Raw genomic sequence first — 19,235 nt, forward strand, 5'->3', positions numbered from 1 at the left:
ATTGGAATACAATTAAAAATACATACGTGTATCTATTTGTTGATTTATAATAATTATAGTTTAAAAAAACTATATGGCCTATTATTTCACTGAGTCAATCTACAGTTACAGTTTTATACACAAAAGCCAAAACGTAGTTCCCAGAGTGTCACGACAAAGTGACTACTAACCACTACGACCTGCCTGCGCTTCTTGTGTTGTGTGCTTCTTAAAGTTAAAAGTCACGCTCACATTCAAAAAGAAGTGGTTACTTTAAGCACATTTTACAAAAAATAATGATTATTTCTACTTATATACAGTATGTATACCAAAAGACCAGTTTTGATCATTTCACGTCCCTCTTGTTCCCCGTATCAATCCTCAACCGTCCAGGGAACGAAACAACAAGCAGCCATCAGCTACTTCGTTTAGCTTCAGTTGCTCTGATGCTTCAATACATTCTACCTCTGTCGTTCTAATATTTATCACTCCCTGGTGGCTGCTATAATTTCAGGTCTTCCTGTTTCTGCCAGCTTTTCTGTAAATCACATGTGGCCTTTAAGCACAAGTCGATAGTCGAGCCCACAATGAGACATTAGAACCTCCCTTTTTCTTCTAAAACACAAACCTCTGCTCACTACGCTACATATCATAAAAAATACTTTAGTTAGTAAAATTGGTAGATATACAAGAAGTACAACAACCTCTCAAATCCTATCCAACCTGATTTCAATTCACACTAGATAGGTCTGAATTCAGATTCTATGGTCTATTAGATCATTAGGTCTTGGTACACGTCTACTTTAGAGCTCATATATGCTATTGAATCATGGTGCTTAATTCATCCTTTTTACAACTCGTGATAGTATATGTGATAAGTGAGAAATGCGTTTTTTACTATAAAAAAAACGTTTGTCCTTGTTTCAAAAATATTCCCAAATGCCATGAACTGACCAAGAATAATGAACAAAAGTGTTCTGTGTTGTGAAATGACATTAATGTTCACAACACAACCAGTCAGTCTGATGAGGCAGAATTTTTCAACATGACTTTGAACTCAGTCCAGCAAAACAATGAAGATCCAACAGCAACTCTGATTAGAGAGTTATACATTATTACACTGGCTGACTTTTTTATTTTTAGGGTTAGGGTGTTTTGGTTTATTTTATTAATTGCTAATAATGACAGCAGGTTGAAAAATAAATGCATAAAGCTCAGTCGGTATTAGAGACTACTACTACTACTGAGTAGTCAGCGCTCTGAGAAAATGGCCTGTTAATACTGAGAGCAACTGATGACAGATTAAAACTAAATCCAGGCCTGCTGCCAGGCTGAATGACAGAGGCAGCTGTTTAAGATTTTGAAAAGGAAATTAACTCTGCAAGTGACTATTTCATATTTATTTTGGTTTGTTTCAAACTGATTGTTAATGACAATTAAATGACAAAATTGTTGTTTTGCCCTCTCTGTTCTGTCGGAGCGTCGTTTTGTTTCAGCCTGATTGACTCATTGAACTTGCATATATTTTGTTTAATAAATAATCTATGAAGAAGCTGCTTTGGAAAATTGTTGTGCTCATTAGCATATAGGCAATAGTTCACTGATAGCCAGTGAGAAAGACTATTTCAGTTGGTGAAAAAGGTCTGCATTTGGTCAGTATTGTTCTTCTTAACCTGCTTTATTGTGTCAAAATGGCATTTAAAAGTGTTTTCACTGACTTTGAAGTAATAGTATCAATTGGTGTTTTTACAAAATATCCAAATAAATGGATACATACATGCATACTGTATGTATGTATGTATGTATGTATGTATGTATGTATGTACACTGCCCTCTGATGTGCACACAGATACACATGCTCACATGCACAAAAAGTAATCACACCTATAATTTAATAAAATAATTCTTCGGTCCATCATTAATTATTTTTCTATTAAAAGGATAAAGTCATTGTGAACCTGCACATTGAACACACACACACACACACACACACACACACACACACACACACACACACACACACACACACACACACACACACACACACACACACACACACACACACACACGTAGTAAATAGCGCTGTCCATGGTGCTGAAAAAAAAAAAACCTACCGGTACCTATAGTTACTACTTTTGACTAAATACACATCGTTTGTGCATTTGTGTGAATGTATGTTGTTCAAGTAGAAGCACTGTTGTACAGTCATGGTGAATTTTGCAGCCTTTCCTGATTTCTTGTGGTTTAAAACGCTCCCACTGTTATGTGGATGTGCACAGTTACAGAGGAAACTCCTGGTTTGAATTACCAACATGATGCTCAGCTTGGTAGTATTGTGGATATAATAGTATTGTATTGTGGACAGACGACTGATTAAGTGAACACAGATGAGACAGATGAATAAAACATGTTCACACTGCTTTCCCAGGCTACTTCCAAAAATTACAATGAGTTTGTCTGAACTATTCAAATGGATCCTTAACTCAAAACAAAAAATGTGCTGTTGATCCTTGATTTTGTGGTGTGCTTGATCCGTGTAATGGGAAACTTTTGAATCATTAAACAAACTAAGCACTTGTGACGTAATGAACTTGTGAACAAACGAAACGAGACTGTTAAAATGACACTATGGTGCTTCGACATGGAATTACAAGATAAAATCTACATTTTACAAGCTGCACCTTTAAAATCTAAATATAAAACCTGGTTATAATTATATACACACCCACTGAAACATTAGGGACACAAATAAAAATATTTGCAATAGACAATTCATACTAAAACATTGCTTTAGGCGACAACCTAACTCCAGTGAGGAGGGTTGAAACACACTTCAAGGCTGAAATCAAAAGTCATTTGTATGCGTGGTCCTCCACAAAGACAATATGTGATGCGGTCTGGTGATGGCGATGACACACACACACAAAAATGCTTCCTCCTTGCTCCCAGAGCTCCAGACCATTTTCTCTGCTAATGCAGATGCGGTCAATAATAGAGCAGGCCCGGGGCGAAGCACGGAGTGAAGTACGTGTACACACACACACACACACACACACACACACACACACACACACACACACACACACACACACACACACACACACACACACACACACACACACACACACACACACACACACACACACACACACACACACACACACACACACACACACACACACACACACACACACACACTGTTGTTTCCTCCGCATGCTGCCACTGCGTTTCCTGCCATGGAATATAGGCCAGTGTGGCCGACTTGGGTTTCAGGTTTCAGGTCCATCCCTCAACATGACAAAGAGATCGGACCTCATTTACTGGCCATGACTCGTCTACGTATTCTGGAAGAAGGCCAGAGACAAACACAGGGAGGCTGCAGGTCATTTATTTGCTATCTGTCAAAACAGCAGACTCAGAATTAGACGGAAAGCCAACATTGATCAAGCCGTGACTGATAATCACTCAGCTCAGCATGATGTTGTTGTTTCACTACGCATCTGATAGTACCATGAGATATATATATATATATATATACACACACATATACATATACATAACATTGTATTCATAATGTACAGGTAAAAAAAATATACACTCCACAAAAGGTGAAAATATGAGAGGAATTTCTCCCATAAAAAAATAATGCTTGCCTGAATTTAAGCCCTAAAAGTGAAATGATAAAATACAGTCAGACAGAGACAGAGAGGACTGTACCGATCCACTGAAATGAAAAGATACACCAGGATCCAGTGATTTCCCCGAAGCAGAACCTCTGCAGCACCACATCCTCACTGCTTACTCATCTTTAATCGCGTTGTGATTCATGCAGCTGATGCTTCAGCGCCGTAAAGCCAAGTGCCTTGCACTCAGATAAGGTAATTATTTTACAGCAGAAGCGACGGGCGGCATATATGAGGGTCATGGGGAGACACAGGACGTGACCGCTCACACGTCTTCCTTGGACAATCCTTTTTAAGCAGGCAGGCCACGTTTTCAGCATTTATCATTTACCATCCGCCTTTTATCTTTTTTACAATGGAAACACTTTACAGTAGCTGTGTGTCCACTTTATAAATGGCAGCAGGTCGGGGGGGTAATTAGACAGGCTGCAGCCACTGTTTATCTTCTGTCTGTTCTCACTAACCTCGTCACCAGATGACGACTTTATTTGAGTGCACGTCACAGCCACACTTTTATCAGCACAATATTTACACACAATGACCCCTTTGAATTTATGACTATAGATGTACACGTCATACTCAGAGAGAAGAGAGAATAGTTTAGTCTTCAGGTCCATCCCTCAACATGACAAAGAGATCGGACCTCATTTACTGGCCATGACTCGTCTACGTATTCTGGAAGAAGGCCAGTCTTAACCATATACAACAGGAAACATGGCTTTATTTCATTCAAGAAATTCTGAATTTATTAAATTAAAACACAAGTAAAAACAAGTACAAAACAATGTACTTTGGACTATTTTTTAATTCTAGCAGTGATGCTTAATATTCAATCATCTATAAACAATTAAAACCACTCCTTATAATAATCCATCAAATATTTAAGTATAAGCACATAAAGCTATCAAGAATATTTTTTTCTGTACATGATCAGGGACCCCTTTGAAAATGAGACACTGCATCTTAAGGGGTTTATCCCAGAAATAAAATGAAATGAAATGAAATATCCTGACAATTTTTCACAGTCAATAACCAAGACATACTCAATATGTGATAGGCGTTCTTATTGTTAAGGCTGATCTGTACACAATTCCCATTGCAGGGAAATGTATCAGGTTTAATTCCTCTCCATGTACAGTCAGAACAAACATTATTCAGAACACACTGACAAACCTGAACAGTTCTAGAAATCGAGTGATGAGAACTCGTTCAACAGTTTTGAAATACATGCACTGAAGTGTCAGAATAATGTTTGGTGCAAAACTTCAACCTTTTTCAAAGTAGTTCAGTGGATTAAGGGTTTTGGGGGTAAAAACAATCTTAATGTGTTTAATTGGGTTGTTTGCTGATACAAATATGACTCATGTATCCCAATCAGCAGCATTTCCATCAAGAAAACAAGAAATTCAGGAGGTGTTGGGTGCATTTTTGGTCTGAAGGCAATATGCTGTTAATTTATACACTTTAAGGATTATTTTTACATGTTTGTCTTTTTTTTTACCACCACTTCAAAAACTTAATCTCTTCTGTTAAATGTTGATTAAATAGTCCAATTACCTTCACTTTGTGCTTTTACTGTTATGTTGTCCAACTTGGAACTGGTCGACTGAGTTACATCTTTCTTTTTAAACCACTCTCTTTGACATAATAAGATTGACACTGTTTTCAGATATTGAGACGGTTCTTGATCAAACTCATCCAACAGACTTTATCAGACAGCGCTATTCATCCCTGGAGCCGTCGCCACTGTCTTCTAGCAGTTTTGCTCAATAGAGTGTCAGCCACCTGCACTGTTTCGTCTCAGTCATGTTTCCAGCATCCGTTTATAGCACGTTCTATGTTTGTCTTTGTCAGAAGCTGCTGGGTCTTCATAATTGTGACTGAATGATGCTGGTCAGACTGTCACGGCTGACCTGCCCCAGTCAATGGAAGAGGAAATGTGGCTGCGTCAGCAGGTCTGACTGAGGGGCTGTGAACCCACTGACAGTGACTGGAGGGGAGCCACATGGATGTTCAGCTTAAATGTTGGACTTCTGGGTTTGTGACGTCCACAACACGCCGTTTCTGTATTTAAAAGCAGTTCACATGATGCTGACTTGCTTGTTGATGAGTAATTGTTGAAAAAGCTGCTGCATGTTTGTGTGTAATCCTTTCTGAGTGTTTGTAACATTAGTGTGTATCCACCTGCAGAGCAACATTTCCATTTCATGTGTTTCCATAGACAGAACTTTTAACTCCTCAAAAAGAACTCACTTGGCACACAGTTGTTCCAGAAAAGGTTCAATCGAGTGTGGTTTGTTTGAATATGTTTTCCCAAATACATATGTGAATGACTGTCTGTCTCTCTGTGTTTGCACTGTGATGGACTGATGACGTGTCCAGTGTGCATTCTACCTTCAACCATGAAATACCAGTATAGGAGATTTTAGAGATGAATAAAGCCCAACAATACCCCCGTTGTGATGACACATAAAGCCTCTAAAGAGAAGCTGTTTGGCCTAATGTGTTTACTTTGTGCTCCTCGAGTGAGAAGGGATGTCAGTTAACTGGAAAATAACAAAACTATCCAAACGGTGACCAAGCCCACTGCGACAGTGGTTTGCACAATGCACCATCGCGTACACCTTCAACATGGTGGATTAGAGGTGTTTCTTCAGATATCACAAGGGATTATAATGGTCAACGGTCAAGCAGTGCAAAACCCAACATGGTGAAAACTTTCTTGCAGCCCAAACAGAGAAACGTTAACACCAACTATTTCCACCAAGTCGCGGTAAAGAGAAGGGGCCCCCATTATTCCTGAAGGTCTGTCTCCTGCATCTTAATTAGGTGAGCGTGGGAGGGAAGATCCCTCTGACAACCAGATCACTGCCATTCTCCTACGTTCTGGGAACTGAGCTGTTGACCCACACTGAAGTTCAGGGAGCACAAAGCGGAGAGCAAGAAATCCCCCCCAAAATCCAGAGCTCTATCTTCTTTCCTCTTCCTTTGGTCCAGACTGGGGGATGAATAGGGGGCATTTACACCCAGCCCCTCCAGACACTACAACCAATAGGCTTTTTCATGACGTCAGCCTGCCGGGCCACATTCACAGCCATTGACTCGCTTTTGAGGAAGAACAATCTGCTCTGCTGAAAGACCTTAAGTCTCACTGAAAGCTGCTTTGTGCCTCTCAACAGCACGGAGATTTTATAAATGCCAACATGATGTAAAATACGGTTGAACTAAAAAACTGTAAATTTAGAAACTCCTTTATCTATGGAGTTATTAAGGTTTTTTTGGGCTTGTCAATTCTCACCAATTAAATTCTTTGTCTCATATGGTTTTAATATAAACACTACTTAGTCAGCGAGTTGGAAATGTTAAGAGATGCTTATTGCTCATGGATACCTTCTTTAATTACATCGATAAAACATGGGGAACTGGTGATCACATACAACCCCCATCATCTTGTAATTAATTATGTCATTATTACTGTATTATCTATGAACTCATTTGAAAAAATTAATACAATTAAGGCAGTGTTGTTTACTTCTGGGTTTTTTTTTAATTCCCTCACCTTTGGTCATGTGAGCAAAGTGAAGGTGAAGCAGCCCTGGCTGCAGGGCAACAGAAGACTAGATGGAAAGTTTCACTTGAAAAAAATTGCCTGATGGCTCCTTGGAGAAAACTTTTGTCAGGGAAGCAGTTGGAAACAAAGTGGTCTTTTAATTTAGCTATAGTTTCTGTGTAAGTTTTCATTAATTCCATGATTTTCCATAAATAAATATCGATTATAAGCTTTAGTCCTAAGTAGAAAAAATGTATTAATCGTGATTAATTGCAGAAAATTGTGTGATTAATTAGTTGATTTAAATCATTGACAGCACTAAGAAAAATACCATTATATCTGTTAATATTTCCTTTTCTTTTATTGAATTAGGTGCCATAAGGATGGAGCATTAGGCCCAGTTTGCACCACAATGGTTCATGTAAAGATGCATCGTTTTTGTGTCTTCATTTCAGAAAATGTTGGCTTTTACACAGCAATGTTTTGAAAACGATGTCCATTTCTATGGGAACGGCAGGAATGTCGAGCTTTATGGTTCTCTTTTGAGAGAGAATTTAACTTGTGGATGAGGGTGATCCCCTCAGCTACTGACAACAAAGTGCATTGAAAAACCCCTTACTCATCTCTGAGATCAGACGTCTACAACAACAACCACACAGTACATATATATTTTGTTTTTGTCTGAAAAAGCAAAAATAGCATCATAACATGATTGAGGTCATTTGCCTGAAGTCACAGTGAAAGTTTATAACGTGACGACTGATCATGTGCACATTGTGATGACTGTGCCTAAAGGGTGTGCTGTGCAGCTCTGTGCAATATTTCAAACTTAAAGGCTCCTAGAGACAAAATCAAACAACAAAGAACTCGATGCAGATGTTGCATAAATATTGCAGGAGTGATTAGTGGTGCAGGCGCTAAAATATTCATGATATTTTGGATAAATAACTATTGGTTATGTACATGCGATGACTAAGTGGGAAAACAGGACTGCTGCTGGGACAGTCAGGTTTATACAGGAAATCACATCTCTTTGCAGTGATGCAGGCTTCAAAACTAGGAAAAGACAACAATTATGCCACATCCTGAGACTAAATCTAACCTAAGACGACATGTCGTCTCCTATTACAACACTCGATATCAACGGTGTCGAGCTCGTCCAGCAGCGTCATTCAGCTCAATTTGATCTGGAGTCGGAAAGACTTCAAATGAGAGCATCATAGTCTTTATATAACCGCAACTCTGGGTGTTTTCATATTGTTTTAGTACAAAGAAGTATGAGTATATATGAAAATGACTATAAGCATTTTAGTACAATTACAGTTTTGGAATTTGATTTATTATTTCAGTCTAAAATATAAAGAGTAAAGTATCATATGCATTTCAAAGAAAACAAGCTGTCTTTATCGTAGGTAAACAAATGTTGTTCCTCTGCCCGGCCACTAGGTGGCATTGTTGCGATCTATCAACAGGCATTTCCTCCAAAGAAGTACTAAAGGGAGTCACACCCAGTACGAGGGAAACCTACCAACAGGAAAGCAATGGATGGATCAGAAAACATCTAACAGTAGAGAGAAATCCAATAACTGTCAATACTGTGATACGTGAGAATTGTTTCGTAATCCCCAAATGGACCATTATACCATTTAAAAGGACCATATTTCTTTCCACCTCTGAAAAGAAGACAACATTATTATAAATTATATCATAATAATAGACTCATGTAAAAATTATCAGTGGATTTAGGTAAATTTTTCCTGCATACATTGTTTAATAACATTTTACAAAGTGACTGTACTATAAAACTGGATTTTATAGATAAACTCTGACACTCCAAGTACATTTCATTAGTAAATATATTGGGAGTATATTCCCAGTGGAGTGCTGGATCTCTGAACTAAGTTTGCGCTGCTTAATGAGACAGGGCTGACAGTTAAATACTTGTATGCAACTGTGGAGACAGAGCAAGAAGCCAAGGACGTGACACCACTCCTACTGGAGGGCTTTAAATTCAACATGCAATCGAGCTGTGAGCTGGTGTGTTTTAGTCTGGCAGCACAAAAAGAGAAAAAAACTGAAAAAGTCCCAAATAAAAATATATTAAAGGCCCAAAAAAGTCACCCAGCTTGTTGTCTAGTCACCCATGACATGAGCAAGGAGGCGGGAGATGGCTAAATTAGGCCAAACTGTAAATATTTCAGGACGTCTCATCCAGTATTGATGAATGGCTTTACCTTGCTAAGCAGACTACATATCGAATGTCTTTCCAGTCTCTTTGCTCCGTGCTCAGTAGCATCCGGGGAATCCGCGGTGTTCTCAACTATGCACTCTCAACTGGAGGACATGTGATGACAACAATAAAAGTTTGGATTGTCTGACTAAAAAACTCAACCTATTTTTTTGGTTTATTTGTTCAGTCTTCTGATTGTATGTTGTTTTGCATACTATTCCATTTTACTTGCTGTTCCCATGTTCTGCTGGTATTTCTCATTTCCCACTTTGTCTTTGTTGTTCCCCATCTGTTATTTCTTGCCTGTTTTTCTGAGTTCATAATTCACCTCTGGATTTTTAGGTCTTCATTCTGGAATTTCTTCGACGAGGGAATAATTTGCCACACCATAAAGCTCCAGGTAGTACAACTCCTGACACCAGTCTCTGGTGATGAGGACCATTAGGAGAACATCAGATAATCCTGGTCGTCCCTGGGTCATGATGTTGGGTGCAAGGGGTGAAGGAGCAGTTAAAAACATACATCACGGTTCAAGTAGAACAGCTTTAGCCTTTTGGAAGCACATCCTGAAATTTTCCCCATACAGTATGTGCCTGCTAGCACCCTGCTTGCCAACTTAAAGGCTGCAAGCTTTGTGTCAGCTCTCAGGATGCTGCATTTCACTCAGAGGAGATGACACCATAGATGCTGGAGAACATTGTTTCCCATGGGCACGGAGCCAGCACTGGGTTATTTTCCTCTGTTCTTCTTCAAGGGGTAAAAGATCACCTGAATCTGTCCATTTCCAAGGGAGCTTTGAGGCTGTTTGACATCTTGTTTCCAGGGGCTGCTTCCCATGTCTAGCATTGTGACAAACGCATATAATAGCCTCATATAATTTCTATTGGGCTTGATGCCACCAATCAGTGCAGCTCGATTTCTTTGCTCTTTCCTAAGGGGGTATATGATGGGCTGCCTCTTACTATTTCTAAGGAGGTCCAGCCGGGTCCAACTCTGCTTGTTCCTTAGTGGAACCAGAAGGACATGCCTTTTTAGGGGAGGTCCAGGAGGGTCTCCCTCTAGACATGTCTGTGAAGGTCCTGCTTCCATCAGTCTCTCTGCCTAGATAGGCAGAGAGACTGATGGAAGCAGGAGAGCGAGGAGAGCGACCATCTCTGTCTGGTCTCTGAAACATCTATCAACTCCTCTACTAATCTCTGAGGGTGTCCAGAATGACACACCTGTGCACACCTCCAAGTGAGTTCAGAAGCATTCGGCTCTGCATGTCTATAAAGAAGTGGGGGCAGGTGTCAGGGCCGAAGGGTGGCAGCACGCTGTTGATGCTGTGCCGTTTGTACTCTGGAGGCCAGGAGATCGCGCCTTCACCTGTTCCAGCAGTCTCCCGTCAATTTTGATAGGGCCAGGACAATCAGATTGACAAGCTGCTCATGGAGATCCAGGGGCGCCAGATGAGTCTTGACGGTACAAACCCATCCATGAGGGCCTCCTGGTTTGAGCCGCTTTCCGCAGCCAAGGTCCGGAACTCGACCGTGGAGTGAGCCACAAGGCGAGTCCCCAGTCTTGGAGAACCCACATCTGTCAGCTCCTCTGCTGGCTTCTGAAGGGGTTGAGGAGGGCTTGTCTTTACATGCTCCAGTGCCTGATTCCGAGGGGATCCTGTAGAACCCATCTTTACATGCCCTGCTGCCCATGTTTAAGGCCGTGGCTATTTGTCCACTACTTTCAGCTTCCTGCTCAGCAACCAGCAGGACTCTACGTATGAGAGGCAGAGCAGACTGGACCACTCCTCTGAAATGCCAAAATTAAGTCAGCTATGCCCTTTTTGAAATTCTGGTTTAAAAAGATAAAATCTGGTTTATCTTTTGCTTAACTTCTTGTTGACACCTTGTGTTCCATTATAATCCATTACATTCCTGGTGTCCTTGTCTATCATGTTATTCTAGTTTGAGTTTCTAATTATAGTGCATGCCTGGTTTAATGCCCATTGTGTATGTTCAGTTCAGTTTCTTTGAGAGATTCTCTTCTGCACACCCTTGGCTAAAGTGAATGAATTTTGAGTTACATTTGCCTTTATATCATCTCAAACCATTCTATCAATTTTCTTCTGACTTATTTTACCAACAAGGCCTTTTTGTGCAAAGAGTTGCCATTCAGTGGACAATTTTTTTAAATATTTCAGACCACTTTGTGTAATCCTATGAGATGGTTGTGGAAGAAAATCCCAGTAGATCAGCAGTTTCTGTAATATTAAAACCAGCCTGCCTGATCCTCACAATCATGCCACATTCAAACTTTATACATTTTTTGAGAGTGCTTCCATTGTTGTGGGAATTTGCTTATTTTTATTTAAGGTGGGCTTTTGACTCTGTGTCTGCACTTTAGCTGCTTTATCCACACCCCAGAATGGTTGTGGGAGGACATCTTCCAATATTACCACTTGTGGCAGATAAGTAAAGCATTTTTATTTCTCTTTGATGAATGCTGCTGGTTCACTTTGAGTTGTACGAATTGTGACAGTGCTGAATGTTTATGAAAGACTATAATGAAAATACAATTCTGAGGCCCAAAATATTACAATGCTCTTGATTTTTTTTTTATTTTTGGTCATTCCATGTTGATTTCGGTTTAACATTTTCCAAGACTAACATTTTGCTTACAGTATTGTAATATATCATATCACGAATTATATCTCCCGTTCTGTGATTATGCCTTGTCTAAATTCTTGTTAATACACACATGTAGCAGATATGCTATGACTCTGACTATATAATTCAAATATAATGTCTCCCTCTTGAAATGCTACCTTATCGTGGTGGATGATTTTGAGCACCAGAATGATCCTCGGAGCTATGTGGTCGGGGGGTTTTATGGCCCCCAGTAGGGTCTCCCAAGGCAAACAGGTCCTAGGTGACGGGTCAGACGAAAAGTAGTTCAAAACACCCCATGGATAAGCATCAAAAGAGAGGAGAGACGTCGCCCGGTGAGGCGCAGCTAGAGCCCCACCGTGGAGCCAGGCCTGGGGTTGGGGCTCGTGCGAGTGCCTGGTGGCCGAGCTCTTGCCCGTGGGACCCGGCCGGGCTCAGCCCGAAGGGACGACGTGGGCCCCTCCTCCTCTTCCACCTGTGTGCCCACCACCAACAGAGGCTGCCGTAGGGGTCGAGTGCAGTGTGAATTGCGTGGCAGTCGACAGCAGGGGCCTCGACGACCTGATCCCCGTACACAGAATCTGGTTTTCGGGACATGGAATGTGACCTCACTGGGGGGGAAGGAGCCCGAGCTTGTGCGGGAGGTTGAGATATAGTCGGGCTCACCTCCTCGCACCACTTGGACTCTGGAACCCAGCTCCTCGACAGGGGCTGGACACTACACTTTTCTGGAGTTGCCCACGGTGTGAGGCGGCGGGCGGGCGTGGGCTTGCTTATTGCCCCACAGCTCAGCCGCCATGTGTTGGAGTTCACCCCAGTGAACGAGAGGGTTCAGGGACAGGTCTGTGACTGTTGGCTCGGCCTATGGACCGAACAGCAGTTCCGAATGCCCGATCTTCTTGGAGACCCTGGGAGGGGTGGTGGATAGTGCTCCAACTGGGGACTCCATTGTTCTACTGGGGGACTTAAACGCCCACGTGGGCAATGACAGTGAGACTTGGAAGGGGGTGATTGGGAGGAATGGCCTCCCCGATCTGAACCCAAGCGGTGTTCTGTTATTGGACTTCTGTGCCAGTCACAGTTTGTCCATAACGAACACCATGTTGGAGCACAGGGGTGTCCATAAGTGCACATGGCACCAGGACACCCTAGGCCGGAGGTCAATGATAGACTTTGTGGTCGTGTCATCTGATCTACGGCCACAAGTCTTGGGCACTTGGGTAAAGAGAGGGGCAGAGCTGTCAACTGGACCGGGAGGAGGCCAGAAAGACTCGGCAGGCCCAAACGTGTTATGAGGGTCTGTTGAGAAGGCCTGGCTGAGCCCTCTGTCCACGCGGTCTTCAACTCCCACCTCCGGGAGAGCTTCTCACAGATCCCCGGGGAGGCTGGAGACATTGAGTCTGAGTGGACCATGTTCTCCACTTCCATTGTAATGGAGAACAAGCTGCTGCTCGGAGCTGTGGCCGGAGGGTCTCTGGCACCTGTCGTGGTGGCAACCCCTGAACCCAGTGGTGGAAACCGGAAGTAAGGGGTACCGTCAAGCTGAAGAAGGAGTCCTATTGAGCACTGTTAGCTCATAGGACTCCCAAGGCAGCTGACAGGTACCAGGAGACCAAGTGTACTGCAGCCCGGGCTGTGGTGGAGGCAAAAACTGGGGTCTGGGAGGGGTTCGGGGACGCCATCGAGGAGGACTATCGGTCGACCCCGAGGAAATTCTGGCAAACCGTCCGGCGCCTCAGGAGGGGGAAGCAGTTCTCCACCAACACCGTTTACAGTGGAGGTGGGGAGCTGTTGACCTCAACTGGGGATGTCGTTGGGCGGTGGAAGGAATACTTCGAGGACCTCCTCAACCCCACCATCACGTCTTCCGTTGAGAAAGCAGAGGCTGGGTTCTCAGAGGTGGACTCGTCCATTACCCAAGCTGAAGTCACCGAGGCAGTAGTAAAGCTCCTCGGTGGCAAGGCAGCGGGAGTGGATGAGATTCGCCCAGAGTTCCTTAAGTCTATGGATGTGCAGGGACTGTCGTGGCTGACTCGTCTCTGCAACATCGCGTGGCGGGCGGGGACAGTACCTCTGGACTGGCAGACCGGGGTGGTGTCCTTCTTTTTAAGATGGGGGATCAGAAGGTGTGTTCCAACTACAGAGGGATCACACTCCTCAGCCTCCCCGGGAAAGTCTATTCCAGGGTACTAGAGAGGAGGATCTGGCCACTAATCAAACCTCAGATCCAAGAGGAACAATGCGGTTTTCGTCCTGGTCGTGGAACACTGGACCAGCTCTATACCCTCCACCAGGTGCTTGAGGGTTCATGGGAGTTTGCCCAACCAGTCCACATGTGTTTTAAAGATCTGGAGAAGGCATTCAACCCGGTCGATCTTCATTCCTACCCTCACCTATGGTCATGACCGAAAGAACGAGATCCCGGATACAAACAGCTGAAATGAGCTTCCTCCATAGGGTGGCTGGGCGCACCCTTAGAGATAGGGTGAGGAGCTTAGTCACCCTTAGAGATAGGGTGAGGAGCTCAGTCGCCCTTAGAGATAGGGTGAGGAGCTCAGTCGCCCTTAGAGATAGGGTGAGGAGCTCAGTCGCCCTTAGAGATAGGGTGAGGAGCTCAGTCGCCCTTAGAGATAGGGTGAGGAGCTCAGTCACCCTTAGAGATAGGGTGAGGAGCTCAGGCACCAGGGAGGAGCTCGGAGTAAAGCCGCTGCTCCTCCACATACAGAGGAGCCAGCTGAGGTGGCTCGGGCACCTGTTTCGGATGGACGCCTCCCGAGGGAGGTGTTCCGGGCATGTCCCTCCGGTAGGAGGCCTCGGGGCAGACCCAGGACACACTGGAGGGACTATGTCTCTCGACTGCCCTGGGAACACCTTGGGGTGCCACCTGAAGAGCTGGAGGAAGTGTCTGGGGTGAGGGAAGTCTGGGCAACTCTGCTCGGACTGCTGCCTCTGGGACCCGGCCCCCGATAAGCGGCAGATAATGGATGGATGGATGGATGTTTGTAGAATACATCATCAAGAATTTCACTGCACTTTTGCATTTAAATGAGTGATAGCTTTATCTCCTCCCATTGTTATATTTTCTGTTCTGCATTTGTGAGGGATATGAATAGAAACACCAATTAGAAAATGAAGAGTAGAAGATATTTTTAATCAAAATAACGGGCCTCACCCAGAATAATGTTGAGTTTGAATTTGGCAGAGATTATACCTCCTACAGTGTGATGTTCAGCAGCTTTACAAAGCAGGTGATTATGATTTCATAACCCCTTTATTGTTCGCTCTGTTTAGCAGCAGAAAACGTGGAGCCCTGAGGTTATTAGATACATGTCAGTCATTCAGAAAACCTCAGCTTGGTGACATTTTGTCTCATACAGAGTAAATTTATCTTCCTCTGAAATTTAATTTTTTTTTTCTAAGTAGTGCGCTTTTATATTGCATCTTGAAGCAGGTTTTGTTTACCAGAGCTTTCACTCTAGGTGTTGTGCAGATTTGCAGATCAAGGCGAGGCGACAGTACAGCTCATCAACCTTCATCATTCAGTTCTTGCTTGTGGAGGAATCATGTACTCAGGCTGGCTGCACCCAAACCATCCCTACTGGTCTGTGTCTGTGTATATCCAATCTGATCAGCTGATCAACGGAGAAGAAATGTGCTGTTCGGAATACTCACTGGTGGTGTTTCCAGACATCTGAATGATGCATTTGCTATCTTTTCCAATCTCCCTTGAATTAAAAGGGCGGACCCGCACCGCCACTTTGACTGAGGCCCCTGCCATGGCGCTGACTCCTCACACCGTGGAATGCCTACTTTAGTGCCCGGATGTGGGGCCTGATGAAGATCTGCAGAAGGGAACACAAAGCAGTCTAATTGAAACGGAGTTCATTTTAATACAGCACTTAATTGAAAAAAAAAAAAAAATGCACATTTTATATGGACGGACACACACACACACACACACACACACACACACACACACACACACACACACACACACACACACACACACACACACACACACACACACACACACACACACACACACACACACACACACACACACACACAAATCTAAGCTGACAAAAAAAGTGATTTAAAAAAAACAAAGTCATCAGCTAAATCATTTATCCAGGATAGGGCCGGGTGGAGCAGGAACCCTTGTCAACTGACTCCATGCAAACAGCAGGGTACGCCCTAAACGCAGCACCAGTATATCAAAACCGATTCCTGTTTGCTATAAGATTATTGCTTATACAGTCTTGGGAAGGGTTAAAGCTTATAAGAAATGTGTGATGATTATCAGCAGGTTGTCATCAGTTGATCTTTCTTCCTCATTACTGTACTTTACATGTGCCACCATGGGTCTGTATGTATATTTGGCTTTTTATGTTTTTTTCAAGTTTCCGCACTTGAGATACTATCAAATGTATACAGTACAGATTGAAAGCTGCCATGTATAAGAAACAGCAAGACATGAACATTCTGATGCTGTGTCAGTTCAGTAACTTACGTTACAAGACTGTTAAGGTTCATTTGATATTTTTTTGCCAAAAGCAGTGAAGTCTGTGTTTCAGTCTGTGGCTGCCATGATCCAGACAATAGAGGAGGGCAGAGCGGCGTGGCCCGAACATGAAAGGACCGTGCATGGTCAGCTACAGTCAAGGGAGTCTGGATAATGAAGCTAACAGTAACAAAAGAAATGCAGGAGCAGCAGCAGCTAAATGTCAGGGCATTTCTCTAGATGACAAAGGCACTGGAACCTGCCACAAATCCAGGCTCTGGCTCAAGTTTCACCGGAAACTCATCCTAAAAAACATTATACATCACACCCTGATGTGATCTGGGCTGGTCAACAAGAAGTGTGACTCATCATCATCATCATCATCATCATCATCCTCCTCCTAATCATCCTCACATCCAGTTCATGCTTTCATCATTAACTTCATCAGTTCCCATGTCCAAGTGCAAAAAAAAATCCTTAAGAGCATTTTTTTATCCTGTTTGTTTCTGGAGTTTGTGCCTCCAATGTGTGACTGTGGTAAATGTGCTGTGTCACCCTGCTTTCTCCACACCCAGAGGTTAATTTGTGAGAAGTGTGAGGAGTGACTCTCCTGGAGGCTGGATCACTCACTAGAACAAGAGGCTTCCCTGGAATCACGTCTTCTCGCTAAAATATCATCCTCACGCAACCTTAGATTGAAATGATTGTTGAGCACACTTGTAAAGCAAACTGTAATCTGTTTCATCCTCCCTTCTAAAACAAAAATCATCCATGGAAATAATCTGCTGTTCAGACCAATCAGCTGATGTCGCAGCTCAGCTGCACAGCCACCATGTTTCTGGAACACATATTCCTGTGTATTTAACCTTTTTCCTGACATTATGTCACTTTTCTTTTAGACTAAATCAGTCAAACTCTTTACGCTTAATTCCCGTTTTCCTACAAATGGCTTCTTGCGTCATTTCACAGGTGATGAAATACCGTCCACCGTGTTTGGGAGCATGTCGATGTGACAAAGCCCCGGTGTTTGAGTGGTGCTGCGGCTTTATTTAGTTCAGATCGCTCGTATATCCCCGTGTTTAGGAGCGTCTATATGGTGTGACTGCCCCCCTCCAGCGGGTGAGTGGAGCTCCGGGGCAGTCGGGGTGTCTTTCCGGGACTGGCAGCCTCATGGCCGCACCCTCCGCCGGTCCCTCCCCGGAGGCTCAACACCGAGCGGATAAAGACCGCCTCGTTAAAACGGCATCTCCGGCGGGACAACGGGAAAACAGACGGATAGGGAGCTGGAAGGAACGTACCTCCGCAGTGCCGAGAGGAGTGATTTATCCACCTCTGGCCTCCCGGTCCTCCCGGTCCTCCCGGTCCTCCCGGTCCTCCGCCTCCCGGTCCTCACGGTCCTCCGCCGCCAATTAGCTGCTGCTAGCGGCCGCTCCGCTCCATGGAGCAGAGGACGGAGCCGCGCCGAACGCCTCAGCCGCCCCCGGGAACCGAGAGGAGGCTGCTGTGGGTCTGGCAGAGAGGCTGCAGCCGGTTCTCACACCGTCAAAATGGCTCTGTTGTCTGGCGGTCTGGAGCGAGGATGCTGGAGGAGATCCACCGAGCCGGTGACGTCACCGCCGAGGGAGGTAACAGCATCGATGCAGTGGTGGGAAGGAGGAGGAGGGAGGGAGAGGAGGAGAGGGAGAGGGAGGAGGAGGGACAGAGGGAGGAGGAGGGAGAGAGGGAGAGGGAGGAGGAGGGAGAGAGAGAGAGAGGGAGGAGGGCAAGAGAGTGAGGGAGGAGGAGGGCGAGAGGGAGGGGGAGGGAGAGAGAGAGAGGGAGGATGAGGGAGAGAGAAAGGGAGAGAGGGAGAGGGAGGAGGAGGGAGAGAGGGAGAGGAAGAGGAGAGAGGGAGAGAGAAAGGGAGATGAGGAGTGAGAGAGGGAGAGGGAGCAGGAGGGAGAGAGGGAGAGGAAGAGGAGGGAGGGGGAGAGGGAGGAGGGAGAGAGAGAGACAGAGGGAGAGGAGGAGGAGGGAGAGAGAGAGGGAGTAGGAGGGCAAGAGAGAGATGGAGGGAGGAGAGGAGAGAGAGAGGGAGGAGGAGGGCAAGAGAGGGAGAGGAGGAGGGAGAGAGGGAGAGAGAGAGAGGGAGAGAGAGAGGGAGGAGGGAGAGAGAGAGGGAGGAGGGAGAGAGAGAGAGAGGGGGAGGAGGGAGAGAGGGAGGAGGGAGAGAGAGGGAGAGGAAGAGGAGGGAGAGAGAGAGGGAGAGGGAGAGAGAGAGGGAGAGGAGGAGGGAGAGAGAGAGAGAGAGAGGAGGAGGGAGAGAGGCAGAGGAGGAGGGAGAGAGAGAGAGAGGGAGAGGAGGAGGGAGAGAGAGAGGGAGAGGAAGAGGAGGAGGGAGACAGAGAGAGAGAGAGGAGGAGGGAGAGAGAGAGGGAGAGGAAGAGGATGGAGAGAGGGAGAGGAGGAGGGAGAGAGGCAGAGGAGGAGGGAGAGAGAGAGAGAGGAGGAGGGAGAGAGAGAGAGAGAGGCAGAGGAGGAGGGAGAGAGAGAGAGAGAGAGGAGGAGGGAGAGAGAGAGGGAGAGGAAGAGGATGGAGAGAGGGAGAGGAGGAGGGAGAGAGGCAGAGGAGGAGGGAGAGAGAGAGAGGAGGAGGGAGAGAGAGAGA

The 19,235-nt window shown here is 44.6% G+C and overlaps 1 protein-coding gene across 1 annotated transcript in view; it reads right to left on the reverse strand.

Moving 5' to 3' along the window:
- kif1aa (kinesin family member 1Aa) overlaps positions 1-17,955 on the reverse strand; it is a 57,928-nt gene extending 39,973 nt beyond the window's left edge. Inside the window, exons 1-2 of the mRNA XM_080506432.1 lie at positions 17,887-17,955; positions 15,760-15,929 (exon numbers count right to left, since the gene is read on the reverse strand). Of these exons, the coding sequence (XP_080362558.1) occupies positions 15,760-15,865 (106 nt within the window). The 5' untranslated portion in view covers positions 15,866-15,929; positions 17,887-17,955. The remainder of the gene's footprint in view (positions 1-15,759; positions 15,930-17,886) is intronic.
- Between the last annotated feature and the right edge of the window lie 1,280 nt (positions 17,956-19,235).

The sequence above is a fragment of the Blennius ocellaris genome (genome assembly GCF_963422515.1).
Source record: "Blennius ocellaris genome assembly, chromosome: 12".
In the NCBI taxonomy this organism is placed as follows: domain Eukaryota; kingdom Metazoa; phylum Chordata; class Actinopteri; order Blenniiformes; family Blenniidae; genus Blennius; species Blennius ocellaris.